General features: G+C 36.9%; 4 protein-coding genes across 4 annotated transcripts; 1 reads left to right on the forward strand and 3 right to left on the reverse strand.

Annotated features, from left to right (window-relative positions):
• Positions 1–6,376: 6,376 nt before the first annotated feature.
• On the reverse strand, positions 6,377–7,829 carry LOC137838190 (PRA1 family protein F2). The gene has a single exon (XM_068647442.2). The coding sequence runs from the start codon at positions 7,086–7,088 to the stop codon at positions 6,483–6,485; it is 606 nt and encodes a 201-aa protein (XP_068503543.1). The 5' UTR covers positions 7,089–7,829; the 3' UTR covers positions 6,377–6,482.
• Positions 7,830–7,940: 111 nt separating this feature from the next.
• LOC137838189 (thioredoxin-like 2, chloroplastic) lies at positions 7,941–12,387 on the reverse strand. Its single transcript, XM_068647441.2, has 4 exons — positions 12,045–12,387; positions 10,417–10,596; positions 9,113–9,277; positions 7,941–8,325 (listed from the first exon to the last, which is right to left on the reverse strand). Exons 1-4 carry the CDS (start codon positions 12,222–12,224, stop codon positions 8,194–8,196), a joined length of 657 nt encoding a protein of 218 aa, XP_068503542.2. The 5' UTR covers positions 12,225–12,387; the 3' UTR covers positions 7,941–8,193.
• A 2,419-nt stretch (positions 12,388–14,806) lies between these two features.
• On the reverse strand, positions 14,807–16,681 carry LOC137838191 (nucleotide pyrophosphatase/phosphodiesterase 1-like). Its single transcript, XM_068647443.2, has 2 exons — positions 15,063–16,681; positions 14,807–14,991 (listed from the first exon to the last, which is right to left on the reverse strand). The coding sequence occupies exon 1, from the start codon at positions 16,422–16,424 to the stop codon at positions 15,087–15,089; it is 1,338 nt and encodes a 445-aa protein (XP_068503544.2). The 5' UTR covers positions 16,425–16,681; the 3' UTR covers positions 14,807–14,991; positions 15,063–15,086.
• A 198-nt stretch (positions 16,682–16,879) lies between these two features.
• Positions 16,880–20,162, forward strand: LOC137838192 (protein OSB2, chloroplastic). Its single transcript, XM_068647444.2, has 8 exons — positions 16,880–17,692; positions 17,765–17,909; positions 17,982–18,048; positions 18,648–18,800; positions 18,913–19,016; positions 19,116–19,263; positions 19,561–19,628; positions 19,732–20,162. Exons 1-8 carry the CDS (start codon positions 17,466–17,468, stop codon positions 19,879–19,881), a joined length of 1,062 nt encoding a protein of 353 aa, XP_068503545.1. The 5' UTR covers positions 16,880–17,465; the 3' UTR covers positions 19,882–20,162.
• The last annotated feature ends 12 nt before the right edge of the window (positions 20,163–20,174 follow it).

Below are 20,174 nucleotides of genomic sequence, written 5' to 3' on the forward strand. Positions count from 1 at the left end.
TACGTGGAATTTCAGGAAAAAAACTATGTCGGGAGGATTTTTCAGAAATTTTGTGCAAACCAAGGCCATCCTCTACCAAAACTTGTGAAATTTCGCCCTACTTTCTGAAATTTTATTCCGGGTCCGTATAGCGCTGAAAAAATTCACACAAGTACCTTCATATGTTGTTTGCCCCCAGGTGAGGAGGCACGTCCTTAAACAAATCACAGAAAGAAGATACGGGGTAGAAAAGCCAGGACGTTTCGTTCTCGAAAAACTAGTTTTGTTCAGTCTCGGTCTGGGACTTACTACGCCTTACTCCTTGGGTATTTTGGTCTGAAATTTTTACCAGACGTTCGTCACTGTGTCAGCCGAGTTTTGGATGATATTTGAGCCGCTGATTCGTCCCACAAGATTGGCAATAAATTTTAATTCATCAGTGCCCGGGCCGAAAGGAAGGTTCGTTTGTGTGCGAAACTGTTTGATTTTTTTTTGTGGGAGAATACTATTCCGTTTGACCTGAAATTTTTCGCGTTTTGTCCCAAATTTAGTGGAGATTCTTACCTGGAATTTCAGGAAAATAATATTTCGGGAGCATTGTTCAGAAATTTTTTGCAAACCAAGGATATCCTTTTCAAAAACTTGTGAAATTTCGCTCTACTTTCTGAAATTTTATTCCGGGTCCGTCTTGCGCTGGAAAAATTCACACAAGTAGCTTCATATGTTGTTTCACCCAAGTCAGGAGGCACGCTCGTAAACAGATCACAGAAAGAAGATACGGGGTAGAAAAGCCAAGACGTTTCGTTTTCTCTGAAAACCAGTTTTGTTCACTCTGGGTCTGGGATTTACTACGCCTTACTCCTTGGGTAATTTGGTCTGAAATTTTTACCAGACGTTCGTCACAGTGTCAGCCGAGTTTTGGATGAGATTTGAGCACCTGGTTCGTGCCACAATATTGGCAATACATTTTTTATTCATCAATGGCAGAGCCGAAAGGAAGGTTCGTTTGTGTGCGAAACTGTTTGATTTTTTAAGTGGGTGAATACTCATCCGATGGACCTGAAATTTGTCGCGTTTTGTCCTAAATTCAGTGGAGATTCTTACGTGGAATTTCAGGAAAAAACTATTTCGGGAGGATTTTTCAGAAATTTTGTGCAAACCAAGGTTATCGTCCTACTTTCTGAAATTTTATTCCGGGTCCGTATTGCGCTGAAAGAATTCACACAAGTACCTTCATATGTTGTTTGCACCCAGGTGAGGAGGCACGTCCGTAAACAAATCACAGAAAGAAGATACGGGGTAGAAAAGCAAGGACGTTTCGTTCTTGGAAAACCAGTTTTGTTCACTCTCGGTCTGGGACTTACTACGCCTTACTCCTTGTGTATTTTGGTCTGAAATTTTTACCAGACGTTCGTCACTATGTCAGCCGAGTTTGGACTGAGATTTGAGCCCCAGATTCGTCCCACAAGATTGACAATAAATTTTTTATTCATCACTGCCAGGGCCGAAAGGAAGGTTCGTTTGTGTGCGAAACTGTTTGATTTTTTAAGTGGGTGAATACTCATCCGTTTGACTTGAAATTTGTCGTGTTTTGTCCCAAATTCAGTGGAGATTCTTACATGGAATTTCAAGAAAAAACTATTTCGGGAGGATTTTTCAGAAATTTTGTGCAAACCAAGGGTATCGTCCTACTTTCTGAAATTTTATTCCGGGTCCGTATTGCGCTGAAAAAATTCACACAAGTACCTTCATATGTTGTTTGCACCCAGGTGAGGAGGCACGTCCGTAAACAAATCACAGAAAGAAGATACGGGGTAGAAAAGCCAGGACGTTTCGTTCTCGGAAAACCAGTTTTGTTCACTCTCGGTCTGGGACTTACTATGCCTTACTCCTTGGGTATTTTGGTCTGAAATTTTTACCAGACGTTCGTCACTGTGTCAGCCGAGTTTTGGATGAGATTTGAGCCCCAGATTCGTCCCACAAGATTGGCAATAAATTTTTTATTCCTCACTGCCAGGGCCGAAAGGAAGGTTCGTTTGTGTGCGAAACTGTTTGATTTTTTTCGTGGGTGAATACTCATCCGTGTGACCTGAAATTTGTCGCGTTTTGTCCCAAATTCAGTGGAGATTCTAACGTGGAATTTCAGGAAAAAACTATTTCGGGAGGATTTTTCAGAAATTTTGTGCAAACCAAGGCTATCCTCTACCAAAACTTGTGAATATTCGCCATACTTTCTGAAATTTTATTCCGGGTCCGTATTGCGCTTAAAAAATTCACACAAGTAGCTTCATATGTTGTTTCCACGCAGGTGAGGAGGCACGTCCATAAACAAATCACAGAAAGAAGATACGGGGTAGAAAAGCCAGGATGTTTCGATCTCGGAAAGCAAGTTTTGTTCACTCTCGGTCTGGGACTTACTACGCCTTACTCCTTGGGTATTTTGGTCTGAAATTTTTACCAGACGTTCGTCATTGTGTCAGCCGAGTTTTGGCTGAGATTTGAGCCCCATATTCGTCCTACAAGATTGGCAATAAATTTTTTATTCATCACTGCCAGGACCGAAAGGAAGGTTCGTTTGTGTGCGAAACTGTTTGATTTTTTTCGTGGGTGAATACTCATCCGTTTGACCTAAAATTTGTCGCGTTTTGTCCCAAATTCAGTGGAGATTTTTGCGTGGAATTTCAGGGAAAATCTATTTCGGGAGGATTTTTCAGAAATTTTTTTCAAACCAAGGTTATCCTCAACCAAAACTTGTAAAATTTCGCCCTGCTTTCTGAAATTTTATTCTGGGTCCGTATTGCGCTGAAAAAATTCACACATGTACCTTCATATGTTGTTTGCACCCAGGTGAGGAGGCACGTCCGTAAACAAATCACAGAAAGAAGATACGGGGTAGAAAAGCCAGGACGTTTCGTTCTCGGAAAACCAGTTTTGTTCACTCTCGGTCTGGGACTTACTACGCCTTACTCCTTGGGTATTTTGGTCTGAAATTTTTACTAGACGTTCGTCACTGTGTCAGCCGAGTTTTGGATGAGATTTGAGCCCCAGGTTCGTCCCACAAGATTGGCAATAAATTTTTTATTCCTCACTGCCAGGACCGAAAGGAAGGTTCGTTTGTGTGTGAAACTGTTTGATTTTTTTCGTGGGTGAATACTCATCCGTTTGACCTGAAATTTGTCGCGTTTTGTCCCAAATTCAGTGGAGATTCTTACGTGGAATTTCAGGAAAAAACTTTTTCGGGAGGATTTTTCAGAAATTTTGTGCAAACCAAGGCTATCGTCCTACTTTCTGAAATTTTATTCCGGGTCCATATTGCGCTGAAAAAATTCACACAAGTACCTTCATATGTTGTGTGGGAAACTGTTTGATTTTTTTCGTGGGTGAATACTCATCCGTTTGACCTGAAATTTGTCGTGTTTATTCCCAAATTCAGTGCAGATTCTTATGTGGAATTTCAGGAAAAAACTATTTCGGGAGAATTTTTCAGAAATTTTGTGCAAAACCAAGGCTATATCCTCTATCAAAACTTGTGAAATTTCGCCCTACTTTCTGAAATTTTATTCTGGGTCCGTATTGCGCTGAAAAAATTCACACAAGTACCTTCATATGTTGTTTGCACCCAGGTAAGGAGGCACGTCCGTAAACAAATCACAGAAAGGAGATACGGGGTAGAAAAGCCAGGATGTTTCGATCTCGGAAAGCAAGTTTTGTTCACTCTCGGTCTGGGACTTACTACGCCTTACTCCTTGGGTATTTTGGTCTGAAATTTTTACCAGACGTTCGTCACTACGTCAGTCGAGTTTTGGCTGAGATTTGAGCCCTAGATTCGTCCCACAAGATTGGCAATAAATTTTTTATTCATCAGTGCCAGGGCCGAAAGGAAGGTTCGTTTGTGTGTGAAACTGTTTGATTTTTTTCGTGGGTTAATATTCATCCGTTTGACCTGAAATTTGTCGCGTTTATTCCCAAATTCAGTACAGATTCTTTTGTGTTATTTTAGGAAAAAAGTATTTCTGGAGAATTTTTCAAAAAATTTACGCAAAAATCAAGGCTATCCTCTACGAAAATTTATGATATTTCGCACTACTTTCTGCAATTTTATTATGCTTCCCTCTTGCTTTGAAAATTCCGAAAAAAATCACAAAAGTACTTTCTTTTGTTATTTTCACCCAGCTAAGGAGGCACGTCCTTAAAAAAAATCACAAACAGGAGATATTGGGAAGAAAAGCAAGGATGTTGTGATTTCGAAAAACCGGTTTTGTTCACCCTCGGTATCTGACTTACTGCGCTTTATTCCTTGGGTCTTTTGGTCTGAATTTTTTCGGAGACATTCGTCATTGTGTGTGTTGAGTTTTAGCTGAGATTTGAGACCAAAATTCAGCCCACAAGATTTGCAATATTTTTTTTTCATCAAGGTCAGGGTTCAAAGGTTCGTTTGTGTGTGAAGCTGTTTGGCTTTTTTCCTAGTTTAATAGTCAGTTGTTTGACGTGAAATATGTCACGTTTTGTCCCAAATTCAGTCGAGATTCTTACTTGTGATTTTGACAAAAAATTATTTCGGGAGAATTTTTCAGAAAATTTGTGCAAAACCAAGGCTATCCTCTACGAAAATTTCTGGAAATTCGCCCTACTTTCTGCAATTTTATTCTGCCTCCGTCTTGTGTTGAAAAATTCCGAAAAAATCACACAAGTACTTTCATATGTTGTTTGCACTCAGCTAAGGAGGCACGTCCATAAACAAATAACAAAAAACAGATATAGAAGAGAAAAGCCAGGACGTTTTGATTTTGGAAAACCAGTTTTGTTAACCCTCGGTCTTGAACTTACTACGCCTTATTCCTTGGATCTTTTGGTCTGCAATTTTTCCCATACATTCGTCATTGTGTGTGTTGAGTTTTGGATGAGATTTGAGCCCCAAATTAAAAACCACAAGATTTGCAATAATTTTTTATTCATCACTGCCAAGGTTGAAAGGAAGGTTCCATTGTGTGTAAAACTGTTTGGCTTTTTTCCTAAGAGAATACTCATTTGTTTGACGTGTAATCTGTCGCGTTTTGTCCCAAATTTAGTCGAGATTCTTACGTGGGATTTTGACAAAAAATTATTTAGGGAGATTTTTTCAAAAAATATGTGCAACACCAAGAAAAAATTTCAAATTTTGCCCTACTTTCTGCAATTTTCTTCTGGCTCCGTCTTGCATTGAATAATTCCGAAAATAATCACACAAGTACATTCATATGTTGTGTGCACCCAGCTAAGGAGGCACGTCTATAAACAAATCACAAATAGAAGATATAGGGAAGAAAAGGCATGACGTTGTGATTTCGGAAAACCGATTTATTTCACCCTCGGTCTGGGACTTACTACGCTTTATTCCTTAGGTCTTTTGGTCTGAAATTTTTACTAGACATTCGTCATTATGTGTTGAGTTTTGGCTGAGATTTGAGTCCCAACTTCGACCCACAAGATTTGTAATAAATTTTTTATTCATCACTGTCAAGGTTGAAAGGAAGGTTTGTTTGTGAAACTGTTTGACTTTTTTACTAGGTGAATACTCATCCGTTTGACGTGAAATCTGTCACATTTTGTCCCAAATTCAGTCAAGATTCCTATATTGAATTTGGGACAAACAAAAATTGATTTTGGAAAAAAATTTCAAAAATTTTGTGCAAACAAAGGCTATCATGTTTTTTTCTTAGTACCCATTCAAAGTTTCAGCTTCGAACTCTGAGCCTATGGTTGATGTTACGTTTTTGGACCAACATTGATTCAAGAAACCAGGAGGAGGAAAGCAGAGTAGAACACGTTGAGTTTATCTACTCACTGATTATTTGATTTAAAATTGTGGTCTCGGTTACAATTTTGTCGTAATTATTAATGTTGTGAGAAATTGTGGAAGACTTTGGAATTATGGTTAAAAACAAAATAATAGTTATAATATATAAACCTCCCTTATTATCAAACACTTCACAGTCATTATTATTTCTGTTCTTATTACATTATACAATTTATCATTCATATGCTTTTTCGTTTTTCTCTATGTATTAAAAAGAATTTAGTGAGTGCAAAAGCTTTTCCCTTATCTGTGACGTAGATTGAGTCGGAAAAAGAGAGAATATAAATGAAGTAATTGTGATGAAGATAAGTGTTTGTGAATCATGGCTTATCCAACTACAAGACTATGTGCAATGGTGGTGTTGACTGACTTCAGAAAATACAGAAATGACTTGGTTCAATATTCACAACTCTTGTTTTACCCGCAACAAAGGCAAATAATATTCTGAACTCAGCACATGTCACAATAAACTGCATTACATTGGATTAAGATAGCTTCTGATCTAGTGAAATGAGTAAAAGATAATACAATTTGGATGAACAATGTATTGAATAATTTTGAATCAAGAAGGGAAGTGACAAGGAATATAAATGACCCTTTACAACCTCATGATTCTAAATGAATTGTGGCAATAGCATGCATCTGTATAGGGAGAATGAACATGGTTCTAAGGCGAAGTAAAAGAAGAGGAAACAGGTTGTCTAAGAGGGACTTTGACAATATCTCTAAGACTCTTTACAACCCCCACCTCTTCATCCATGGTAAACAGATCCTCTGTTTCCCTCATCACAGCATGGACCAAGTCAAGCACTAAGGCAACACACATACCTACTATCACATTGTAGGTTACACTCGTTAGTACAAGCAAACCAATGGTTATCAACAGTAGAAAGATAACCACCAACCTCTCATCGATCTCAAACCTCAAAACCATCAAAGGGGTGTCTCTTAGGAAATACAAGTACAGCCACGCAATCATCATAACAACTAGTATGATCAAAGAAACTGGGTGTTCTAGTAAGCTAAGGAAAAGCACAAACAATATGATGATAACGTAGTTGGCACGAAAATGTCTGGCATTTGTGTTGATTCTTTGGATTGAACCGTAGAAGGAAGATGGAAGTTTGAGATGAGAAGGTTGGAGCATTTCTTTCCATGGTCTTGTTGTGCCTAGACCCGTTTGAATGCGTTCTTTGGCCTTTGAAGCGAAAACTGAGTGTGGATTTGATGAAGCCTCTGGTGCCTCTTGTGAGATTGTTCCGTATGTGTTCATATTTTTGTGTGTTTAGTGAGAAGGTGGGAGAGGGAACGCAATTTGGCGGATCTTAGGAAACAACCATTGGTGGTTCAACTAAGGAATCAGACAGCGACATAACAAACCCACATGTTGTGGATCTCTTCGCTTTTCTAGGACAAGCTCTCATCACACATGATACACTCAAATCAAAGCACTATTTTTCTTTTTCTAATTGGAAATTCAAAATTCATGATAAATAAATATTTTTACTTTACAATGAACAATTTAGATTTCTATATAAGGTTATTAAAAAAAGGAAATTTAATGCAAGAGAAAATTAAAAGGAATAAATAGTAAAAAAAAGATCAGATGTACATATCAAAATGAAGGGAAGTAATAGAGAGGGTTGAGAGATATATTTTATGTTGAGAGACATTTAAATTGCTAATATAAATCGTAGTCCACATGTATGACTTATCTAATTATAGAATAAAAAATTAATTGTAAAATGAAATTACACCATCTAAAAAAGAAAACCCAAAAAAAAACGTGTATACCAAAAAATTTTATTTCCCAGATTTATTTTTTATAGATACTGCCGTGATTTAAATTCACCATAAACCAAAGTTTATTAAACTATCTCAATCAAATGCCGATACATCAAATAATGTGAAAGTTATATATAAATTCGCAAACCTGATCAACTTAATAAGACTACTCAATCCAACAGTTAGATTAATGAAATTCAAAATTAATAAAAAATATTGAGTAGAATGAGTTAGGCAAAACTTACCCTGGTGAGAAGTACATCATTTCCCTGACTCAAATATTTTGAAAAGGCACACATTAAAAGTTAAATTAATTTAAATATTCTTCAGGCAAGCCAGATTTAGCAAAAGAATTAAATCATAACATTTAATTTCACAGAAGTTTTGAAGTAGTCGATTACATGAGCTAATGAATGGTCAAGAATGAGACAGAACAAAGAATTCTGGTTGGCATCCTTGTAAAACCAAAAAGTATAGTAAATATACAGAGTACATATATGATAAGTTTCTCTGGACTACAACCTTCTTTGGGGTTTCCCTTTGTGAGACAGCTTATAATACAAATGCGTGAATACAAGATAAAACTACTATGCTTACACGGATTCTGCAGGTCTATCCTTGGCAACAGAGGAAGGTTCAGCAAGCAGATCGCCAATGCCCAAAGGTGGACCGATGCTGCATCGTGCCGTGTTATGTATCTGGATGGCATCCTTTATTTTTTGAAACTGTAATTTACAAAAGAACCATTAACTGATTAAGAAATTAAAAGATTTGGTTCCCAGTGTTCTGTATAAAATTAGGTTCTATCCACTATTCTAAGCTTGTAAATCCATCATCATCATCATCATATATTTGCTTTGCCAGGCAAGTCTTAACCTTAATGAGAAAAACAGATAAGTGATGGTGTTTCTATGTACTTGATTATCCTTTTTTTCCTATGCAAATAGGCATTATTATGAACATCATCCAGCGGTCAGCTATTGCTGTACAATTTAGCTGAGGTCTTTATGCAAATGGTATAGGATGTTAAAAGGGAAACTGCATTGGAATCATCAATATTAAAAAACATTTTTCATCGGTTTTATGCACCTTAGCTTTCTTTCCTCTAGGTTATGTAGCAATAATAATGCTTGGCAAAATAAGAACGTTGTTCAGTTTGTGAAAATAGTTTCTATTTTAATGAACAATTGCAGAAAGATAATCATTTTTTACTTTGTTTCTTGTTCCAAATACTTACACAGGAAATAGCTAGTGAGACTAATGAGGAGTCTATTTTCATTGTTTCTTATATAATCCTTGAAAATAGGAAAGAGGTAAAAAAATAAGATAATTTTCTAATTATCTACCAACACATCAGATAGCAAGAAAATATTTCTCAAACAAAATATGTCCTGAGTTTCAGTATAAACATTCTTGGGCAAAGAATAGGCACGAATCAGCAACTGCTGCTGCTCATCTACTTAAATTGAAGCCAGAAATGCTAAGCATAACTAACTAAATTGTAAGAATTACCTTGGCAAGTGAACATGAAAATGATTCAAGTTGCCCCTCAGCTCCACGATAAAAGTGGAAGAAAGGAAGTACTTTAACATTCAGCCTTTTACACATTGGCTTATTCTCATCAAAATTTACTTTGAGAAAAAGAATTTCAGGGTTTTCTTCAGCTGTTCTGCACAGCTGCCAAATCCACAACAAGATTCAGGATAAGTGTGATATAATTTCAGCAGCATGCAAAAAAAATAAAAAAATCACAAGTATCTTCCCAACTTAGTTCTGGCTGTGAAGATGATAAAACAGAACATACACTGCATGAATACTTTATTTTTTGGATCTGGAGGCATACAAACAGTGAATTCCTTTGTTTTATAGGAAAAAGACGACCATCAAAATTGAATAAAAAAGGAGAAATGTTTCTCTCAATTCCCAGAACCAAGCCAAAGCAAGGGGGCCTAAATTTGTCTGAAAAGTCTTACCCTCCTCCCTGCCCCTATCTCATTCCCTCTCTATAACGAAGTTCTCATCAGCACCACCCTCCAAATCAATATCTAACTCCCTCCTCTTCTTACACATTCCGAGAAAATCGTAATGTGTATATTAAAGAGGAATGTGATGGAAAAAAATGAGCTCAACTATCTACTTGCATTATAGCTGATGAACTTTTCTTACAAGGAAGGGAAGGCTTCTGACATATAGCAGAATTACCGAGGAGCATATAACATGAAAACGCAAATGGAATTCAGAGACTAGGTTTTAAGGAAACAGAATACCCACAGAACATAATGTTGACCTGCAGATCAGTACCAGTCCTCGAACCAAGTATAACATGTTATTCAAGTTAGCCACATTTGACACATAACCATCCCTTTACATAACTGTTATTAATCCTCATATAAAAGGAGTTTTCTTTCTAAAAAGGAATTTAATATGTGGCCACTAACAATATCTGATTCAAATTAAGAAATATGGTTTGAAGGTATGGGGTGTAGACTGCAGACAGTATCTCAACTCTAGCATAGCCTCTTTCAAATCATCACATAGACAGGACCAGCATGGCATAGACAGGAAGGCAACCATCCATATATCAGTACATTCATAACAATTCAGACCAATGTCAATATCTACTAATTAAGACACCAGCCCATACTCAATATGGTATTTGATTGACCATGCATATCAGATCACTGATAATTTTACATATTGTTTAATTTTGAACATGTTATCAACAAAGTACAGTTGAGGCATGAGCTTTTGCAGGAAATAAAAAATCCTCCAAAAAGTATAAGAATGAAAGGGTGAAAGTCAAGAAGCAAGAGGACCTTGGGGAATAATGCTCGGCAAGAAGCACACCAAGTTCCATAAAATTCAACAATAACAAGTCTATCTCCAGCTTGACTCAGAGCAGTAAGAAATTCTTGCATGGAGTGAATATCAATCATATTTGGTGCATTCTTTTCCCACCATTTTGGCTGACCAGTGTCAGCAACAGTTGCACATACCTGAAGGGAAATGAGAAAAAAATCAAACAAAAGGCTGAAAAAAACACATTATACCTCAGTAATCCATAAAATTGAATAACAGTCGAGACATAGTAAAAGCAAAGTATAGTCATCGGTTTACTCAGACTTCCTTCTGCACTGTTTTCAAAATAATTAACTCATTCACATATAAACTGTATCAATAAATGCCAAAGGAAAAAATATCCTAGCATTGATTCACATCAGTAAATGAAACATTCTAAAGTTCCTAAGTTGTCTCAGACAGTCTAGTTAGTGAGAACATCTAAGTAGAATGGAATGGACCAAACACAAACTCGCAATGGAAAATTGTTAATACCAATAGTAAACAACAAATAGCAGCGGCAGATGAGCATCGACCACTATATTTTACAGATGTCCAAAGATAAAATTAGAATAAATGTCAGAAAGAACCTACTTCTAAAGACAATGTCGGACGCAGTCACAGAGTCTAAATAAATAGCACTCAATTGATTGTGCAACCCTGACCGAGGAAGCAACTAAGGCTGTTAAGTTCATCTAACTACATAACACATTGGTGATCACCGCAAACTAATAGCATCATCGCATTGAGAGAGACACAACATTCTAAAATGGCAAACAGTCCTGAGCAAAGTTCTTTCTTGACCTGTTACTATTATGAACAAAAAAGAGAGTACTGCATAGCACTGAGAAGTTTTCCATTTATGTAAGAATGTCTGCTTCTAAGCAGCAAATATCGAAATCAGCAGACACACACTTCTAATAATGGGCGGGCAGGGGGGAAGGAATTCTACTCCTCCAATGGTAACAAAAAAATGGTTATTAAAGTAATTTATTTTAGCATGTTCTGAAAACGGGTTATAACTTATAAGGCAAACAAAACTAATGGGTATCCACTTTATGTTACTAAATACTATAACTGTTTTGTATGAGCAACAAAAGTAACAAGCATTTAGTAGAAATTCAATTAGTAAGCATGGCTAGACCTAGAAACTAGAAATCAATAACAGTGCCAATAGTAGTGTATTATAGTAGCAGGCAGATATGTGAGAGCCAAACTGTTCTGGCGTATATCAGCAACCTATGACCAAAATTAATGGAGCAAATAATGAAATTACCCTTTGAAAGATACATTACTGGTTACATTAACCCTGGCAAGATGAAAATTACCGCTACATGGTTTGAAATGGGTGAATTAGTCCATAAGTTAGGAGTAATTTGATTGATGAAATATATGCAATTGGGATAGTTGTGCGGCAATTTCCACCCTTTAAGCACAAACCTCTTTGGTTGAGTACAAAACAATAGTGATGGTAACAACAGTAAAGTATATTAACACAGGAATCGAAAAATGGAATGGGAGCGTAATTGGAGAACGTTAAGAAGAAGAGATGCAATAAAGTTAGTGAATGAGAATGAAGAGAATAAGAGAAGGGTTGAAAAGTGACCTTGAAAGAGAGGATGTGCTTTCTGGGCGCGGAGGCAAGAGTGGGAGGAGGCGGTGGTGCCGGAGAAGAATAGGCGAAAGGAGAGAAGAGGGTGTTGGAAGGCAAGGGGAGGGTGGTGAAGAGAGAGGAAGAGGAAGAGGATGATCGGAATTGCAATCGGAGAAGGTGAAGATGCGCCATTTTTACACGCTCTGAGAGTGAAGAGCGCTGCTACAACATCACATGAAGATGGTGATGATATGATATGATATGATATGATACCATACGATACGATATGATAGAAGAAGAGAAATCAATGGTCTTCCCACATTCATCATTTCTCATTTTCTATTTATTCCAATATAAATTTACTTCACTCTTTTCTCACTTTAATTAATTTTTATTTTTATTTTCAAATTCAACTTCTCAAATAAATATTATATCAATGTACATACAAAAATACTAATGTCATTTTCAGAATGTTATACGACAAATATGTATATACGTATTCACAGTGTAAATTAGTGTTATATTGTTATTCAGACAGAAATTATGATAACATGTTTGTTAATTTTTATAATAATTACTTTAAAAATCGTTAATAAGAATGTCTTATTGCTTTATTAAAAAAAATTAATTATTAAACTTTTTTTGGTTGAAGACTTCAACAGTTGATTACGATAATATATTTTCTTATTGTTAAAAAATTAGAAAAAAAAATGGAAACGATACTTAAAATAAATTTAGGTTTTATTCTATTGTCCAATATATCCTCTCTTTTTTAAGATCATAATTCTGTTTCCGAAAAAAATAAATTCTGACCTTTTTTTAATTCATAAAAAAACTATGAATTGAAAGGAAATATTTTGAGGAAAATTATTAGACAAGTAAAAAAATAGATAAATAAATATATTTTAAAAAATTGAATTTAGTGATATTCATAAATAAGAACAAATTGATGAAGAAAATAAATAATTATAAAAAATTAATGGATAGTATGTGATAGTCCAAACAAATTTTCAAAGTACTTATTATATAAATGTCAAACTTATTTATATTCATAAACATTAATATCATACGCATAAATTATAAAAAGAATAAAAAGATGTTACTTAAAATTTTATTTTCATGCATTTTTTTATTCCCTTTCCATCATGATCTCAAAATTATTTTTTCCAATTTATCAACATTTTATTTTATCATATATATTATACACAATTCAATAAATCTCTTTTATTCACCTAAACAAATAAAATTTCCACCTTTTTGCCATCTTTTCTATTTTTGTTCTATTGTTTTTCTCCTAAACAATGAAAAATCCACTTTCGTTTTGATCAAATTGATTTTAATCTATTAAATGTGACTACAAAATGAGAAAAAAGATCATCTGCTTACATGGTAATCGAGTTATAAGCTATAATATATAATAAGTTTAACAATTTTTATAACAATTACTTTAAAAAATCACGCAAACAATATTTTGTGATTAAATGACAGTATAAAACTGCTGTAAATTGTTGGTTTACAACTATTAAACTCTTTGAATAAACAGATGTTCAAATTAGTGTCAATTACAAGTTCTACATAAAGACGTGTAGTATGTTATGTGAAAAATAGATGGAATACAAAACAAACATACACTAACTCGATGAAGCTTTTGGTTTAGCTTTTCATCAAATACTTTCTTGCAAGAATAATATTCATTCCAAAAACAAGGATTTTTTTTATCTAACAAAATAAATAAATAAATAAGAATCACTTAAGTTAATCCAATCCGAATATATATCAATTACTTCACTCAAAAAAAAAGACTCAATAACCTGTTAAAACTTATCAACTCACCACCAACGAATGCACCTAAAAAAATAATACCAACAAATCTACCCACACAAACTAAAAATTATCATAAACTTTTGATCATAAGTAAACAAGACAGGAGAAGGCCTTCTTCTGGGGCCAGAGCCATCAGTGAGATACCACTTTGGAAGAGCTAGAATTTTAACCTTGTGTAAAAACCTACGGGCCGGGGACAGTCTCAAGTAGACAGTTTCTATGGGGCGTAGGCCTCCCCAAAGGTGACGGAGGCGTGCAAGGATTAAGACACCAATCAGAAAAAAAAAAACAAACAGAAGCAAAATTAGAAGCAAAATTAGAAGTAATCCAAAGTTAAGGATAACTTTAGGGTTTATCCTAATTGTTTATACTTTCTAGAAGTAGCTTCATCTAGCAGCAATGACTTGGCAATAATATTCTCACATGTAGGATTGAGTGAAACAGATTACCAATGGTAGAACACAAAAAGTAGCACTATTGATTCATTGAAGCAGACAGCCTTAGGTAGTTAATGAAAACATCCAAGACATTTTCCAAACTGAAATGGAAAGAGGAACAGAACAATCCAGTGACATGCCAAAGTTAACAAGGGAATCACTGTTTGGCATTTGGGGGCTGGGAGACATGTAAGACAACAACCAGTAGCCATTTGAAAAGTTGAAACACATAATTTATTACTGCTAAAAACAGAATGGCAGCAAAAGGTAGAGTAGAGGTAGGTGCTGTTATAGAACTCAACATCATCCAAAAGGGAATATTGCATGTGGATCCTAGTCAACATCCATTCACAGAACCTAATATTATAGTAATATATGTTGTTTGCGTGCTGTTCCTACAGGCTTCCCGCCATAACCGAATGTCAACAGTATTTATTAAATTGTAAAATGCATTTGCAATAGTGCAGACAATGTGTCGGTGGAATCATGAAATTAGGAGGACGCATCCACAGATAAGGAAAACTAAAGCAATTCAAACTAAAAATAGTTTAAACCATGGAAATAGTACATTATACACTGATTCTTTCTGCAACATCTCAACTCTACTACAAATCTCAATGAGTTTTATTTGGGACAAAGTTCCATAGGTGTTTTTGGTACTGTTCTGCAGTACAAAAATTAAGTTTCATCTCAACAACCTGCATAATAACTTTGCATTAAAGGTGAACATAGATTATCAATTCTGATTGTAAACCAACACCAAAAATACCTGTGTGACCACAATCTAGGTTTGTCAGGCAGCAGGCACAAGAACAGAATCAGGAAACGAAGCAGAGCCATTGTTAGGCGCACCCTTGATGTCAAGAATGGAAGTAACCATATTATAAATCTGAACATTCTCAAAGGAGGGTATCTTCCTCCCTCTGGGAAACCTAGGACCATGTCCGATAAAAATAGTCCTCATGGAGAAAAACGCATTGTCATAACCATGAGCACCGCCACATTCTTTCTTACCCGTTCGATTCCACTCCACCTTGAAACCCTCATCAGCCAAACCAACAATGGGCGTAATCCGATCGCTGTCAGAATAGTGAAGCCTCTCAGGTAAATGCTCCTTCAGATAAACCTTCAACCTCCCCCCATTCTCAACCTTCCCAGAGCTCAACCCTTCGTTAATCTTAGCAACAACATACGCTGGATCAACAGAAGGAGGGGGGCGAATGGCAAGCAATGGGGTGTAGTACTGGACCCAATCTCGAGGAATCTGCACCCAAGGTGCTAAATCATTCAAAAATACAAGCTTTGTATCGCAAGTACCAACCATGCCATGGTCGCCGACCAAAACAACATGAACATCCTCGAAAACGCCTCTTTGTTCCAAGCCCTGGATGAGTCTCCCGAGCAGGGAGTCGATTCTGGCAACAGCGTCAGTGATCTCAGAAGCATCAGGTCCAACCTGGTGACCCTGATGATCAGGATCCTCGAAATAGAGAGTGATGAAAGAGGGAATCTGGTGAGGGGGTAAATCGAAGTAGCTCAAAACGGTGTCGACTCTGTCCTCGAAAGGGACAGAGCCATTGTAGGGTTGGCAGAAGGCCTCGGGGCAAGTCCAGGGGCCTTTGCGGACCTCGGAGCCCGGCCAGAAGTAGGTGGCGGCGGAGAGGCCGTTGAGGAGGACGGTCTCCCAGAGGGGCTGGCCGAGCCACCACTTGGGGTCGTGGTTGGACATGGAGAACTTTTCGTTGGTGATGGGGTCGTAGAAGACGTTGTTGACTATGCCGTGGTGGGGAGGGTAGAGGCCGGTGACGATGGAGTAGTGGTTGGGGAATGTGAGGGTGGGGAAGACGGGGATGAGGCCGGTCTCAGCCTCCGTGCCGTTCTGAATCAACCGGTGGATGTTGGGAGTGGGGGTTTTGAACTGGTATCCGAAACGGAAGCCGTCGGAGGAAATGAGGATGAGGACGGGGTGAGGGAGCGAGGAGGAGGAGACGGTGGCTGAGGAGAAGTACAGGGCCAGGACCATGGCAGCCACCAGCCACAAAGAAGCCACCACCATTATCGTCCCGTATCTCCATGCCGAAGGGTTCCTCGCTGACAGCAACGGAGTTCTCGAACCTTCTTCTCCCCCCATCACTTTATCTTCTTGTTTTAATGTTTAAAACAACACTTTACAGAACATATTTTGAAATCAAAATGAAATTCAAATATATAACACTCCAATCATTCAACATACACAACTACCAACAAATATTTATATTAGAAGGTGGGGTCCTTCAAGATTGACTACTTCTGCAATCTTCATGGCCTCTAGAGAAAGTGATTTCCCATTTTCCTTTCACTAAAATGGGGTGGAATCTTGCAAGTTAGTTTATATAAGTGAGGGAGTGTGAAAAATTATCTTTGTTGTCTTATCAACTATTTATATTTATATCTTTGGGATGAGTCTTAGTTATTATAGGTCCATTCGTGGATCTAAGAGAGGGTTCAATTATGTTTAATCATGATGGCAGATTCTCTCCGTTTTAGATTGTATTTAATATACATAAAGAAAGAGACTAAAATATCCTTAATGAAATTAAAATTTGGTTTAGATAAAATGTGCATCCAACTCAATCGTTCACCCTTCATTTTTTCCGTGGTCATTTTGAGGCAGCCATCCTTCCTAGTGGCTTTGTCTCCTTCTCCGGTGGTTTCGTTGTCGTCACGGTGCCTCAACGCTGCTTTCGAGTTCCGATGCTGCCACAGTCACGAGAAGAATAAGAATGGAGGTTTTTGGTTTACTCTTTGTTTAAGTTTTCAAGCTTCTGCAACGCTGCCTCACAGTGCTGGGTTGGGTGTGGGTTAGGTGCACATTTTACCTAAACCCTAATTTTCATTTCATTAAGAGTATTTTGATATTTTCCTTTGTGTATATTGGGTGCGGTTCAAAATGCAAGGAGAATTGTCAATCATGATTTATCACTGATCTAACTTAATTATGAATAATAGATTAAGTTAGATTAAGAAAGTTATTAGTCTAGTTAGATGGTCATCCCAGTTCAATTAATATTTAAAATTTGAAAGTCTTAATTTTTTATATTTACAAAAGAAGTGGGAGAGGGAAGTGAAACCTAAAACAAATGTGTTAGTTTCATTCTTTCATAGTTTGATCGATTCCTACGTAGGAAGCCAAATGAAGTGTTCGGTTTCCCCTGTCACTCTTCTTCTCCGTTCCTACGCCACGCGCAGCTCCAAACCCACCCCACCGGAGATTCCTTTTCAGCCCAAACTGGCCAACGCCGTCAGCCTTATCGGTCAGCTCCTCACGCCCCTTCAGTTCCACCAATCTCCCGACGGCAACGCCTGGGCCGCCGCCGTCATCACGCGCCAGGAGTCCCCTTCTTCTTCATCTCTCCTCTCGTACGCTGCTCTCTCTGTTTCCTTTCTCTTGTTCTCTGCTCTTCCATTAACTACATTATCTCTCCATGTCAGGATTCCGCTTATATTCGAGGGTGATCTCGCTCATACTGCTAAATGCCATCTCAAAGCCAACGATTTCATCCACATTGCTGGAACTCTCACCACTCATCCTCATCCACCACACCCCCAACAACACCAACATCAAACCAATATGCAGGTACCTTTCTCTTTCTTATACTATCTTATCTTCTGTTACACTCCCACTTCTCATCTTCACTATCTACAATAGGTTATGGTGCAAACCCTCAACTTTGTTCAAGGACATCCCCAACTCACCAAAACACTTCCTTTCTCTCGTAAGTCTCCCATGGATATAATTTATGTATGCTCTAGCATTCATTATACTAATTTCGGACTCAATACTCTTGCCTTCATAATTTTATGTTTTTTTTTCATATTAAAAGCTAACTAAAGAAAGGTATGTCTATCAGCTATTTGAGAATTCTTTAATCAAATTAGTAAAAGAAAAATGTAATTGGATCCTTGATCCTGCAATTTTTTTGTAATTGAGGTAGTTGGACAGCGAAATGATCAAAATATGATGATTTCTGATGATGGTTTTAGAAGCCCTATGAACCAAATTAATTTTTTTTACAAGATCATGGACCTGATTACAATTTTTTTATTTGGAGAGTCTGATTTAAAGTTTCTAAATAGTTCCAGGGCCTGCTGATTAATTTAGCCAACAGGAAATTTTAGTTGAAGGAGGGATAAGATATGCTCCTAAACAGAACGAGAAAAGAACCCGTGAGAGCAAGTTAGTGTGAGGATGATAGCTAGTATTCATGATATTAGATGAAAGTGAAATTTTTGTTACAATGTGTGGTGTGGTTTTAGCAATGACTTCCGTGAACTTAATATTTCTTTTGGACATGTTCTGTTTCTATCTTATTAGAAAGTGAGGAGCATGACATCAATCCATCAGGGAAGAATATCCATGCCAAGCAGAGTGAGGATTTGAATATCAATAGCTCAACTCCCAAATGGGTCCAAGAGAAATTAGAGTTAGTGACAATTGATCAGAAACCTGAACCAAAACACCCAATATGTAAGTATATACGCATTTAGTATGTCTCTTGACCCTCTTCTACTTTATATGTAATTGGCTAATTGGATAGTTTGAACATTCCAATAATTTGCAATTTGGTTTATTTTAACAGCCATTGCAAAGAAAAACCCAGATTCTTCAATGAGTTCTTGGATAGACCTTCTAGATAATCCAAAGCAGTGGTTTGATTTCCGTGACAGCAAACAAAATGGATTGGTAGGGAACTAGTGATCAATGACTTGACTTGATGTATCTTTCGCTCTTTTGTCTAATATATTTGGAGGATCCTTTTATCCCTTAATCTACTTAGTACAGGTAAATCCAAAGTACCCTGATTTCAAGCGCAAGGATGGCACAGGTTCCCTCTGGCTTAACACTGCTACAACATGGGTTTTACCCAAACTGAAAGGGCTTGAATTTGATGTTCCGGTTGTTAAATGCAAAAATGCAAAGGATGGTAAAGGTTTGTGTAGATAGCTTCTCTTGATCATAAAAGCCTTCCTTGCATCATAGTCATAATTGAAATGCACGAGAATTGGTGCAAACAGATTTTTGGTCTGAGTGGGTTCACTTCTAATTCAAAACAAATTAATGTTTTGGTTTTTGTAGCTTGGAGATGTTCTCCATTTTTATGTTTGCCCAATGTCTCGTGTTTGTTTTGGCCCTGCAACTTATGATTCCTCATGTCGTACATCCATTTTTCTTTCCATTTCTGTTTGGTCATCATATTTTGTTTACGCATGTCTCAACCTGGTTTTAGGTGGTGAGGTGTCCTGGAATGATTTGGTGCAAAATCCGGCTAAATGGTGGGATAATAGATTAGATAAGGTAACCCATTTTCTGAATTGTCCTTGTGTTCTTAAATCTCTACAAATTTATATCGCTTTATTAGATTTTGTGCATTGAGTTAATAATTCATTTTGATCATCAGAGGAATGAAAAAGCTCCTGACTTCAAGCACAAAGATACTGGTGAAGGACTGTGGCTTGATTCTTCACCAAGCTGGGTGTTAGCAAAATTGCCACCTGTGAAACCTAAACAAATTGTAGAAACTGACAGGAAATCGACACTGGTTTCGTAAGCTATGGAGAGAAAAGCAGAGAATGGAGTCACTTACTAAGTTGGATTTATCTTTTGTTTATGAGTTTTACTTCCATGTAATTAACTTTTTCCTTACTAAAGTTCTGTTTTAGTGACACCTTTATAAACTTAATATTCCAACCGATAGCTTACTCAGCATTTGACTTGGAGTCTCTGCTACCAGGCAGATATATTATTTGCTTCTGATATTGAAGTAAAATTTTGTATTGCCCCGTCTAGTAATTATTATACACTAATACAAAATTACTTGTGTTATTCAAATACGTGTATAGC

The sequence above is a fragment of the Phaseolus vulgaris genome, chromosome 4 (assembly GCF_051622355.1).
Source record: "Phaseolus vulgaris cultivar YP4 chromosome 4, ASM5162235v1, whole genome shotgun sequence".
Classification (NCBI taxonomy): Eukaryota; Viridiplantae; Streptophyta; class Magnoliopsida; order Fabales; family Fabaceae; genus Phaseolus; species Phaseolus vulgaris.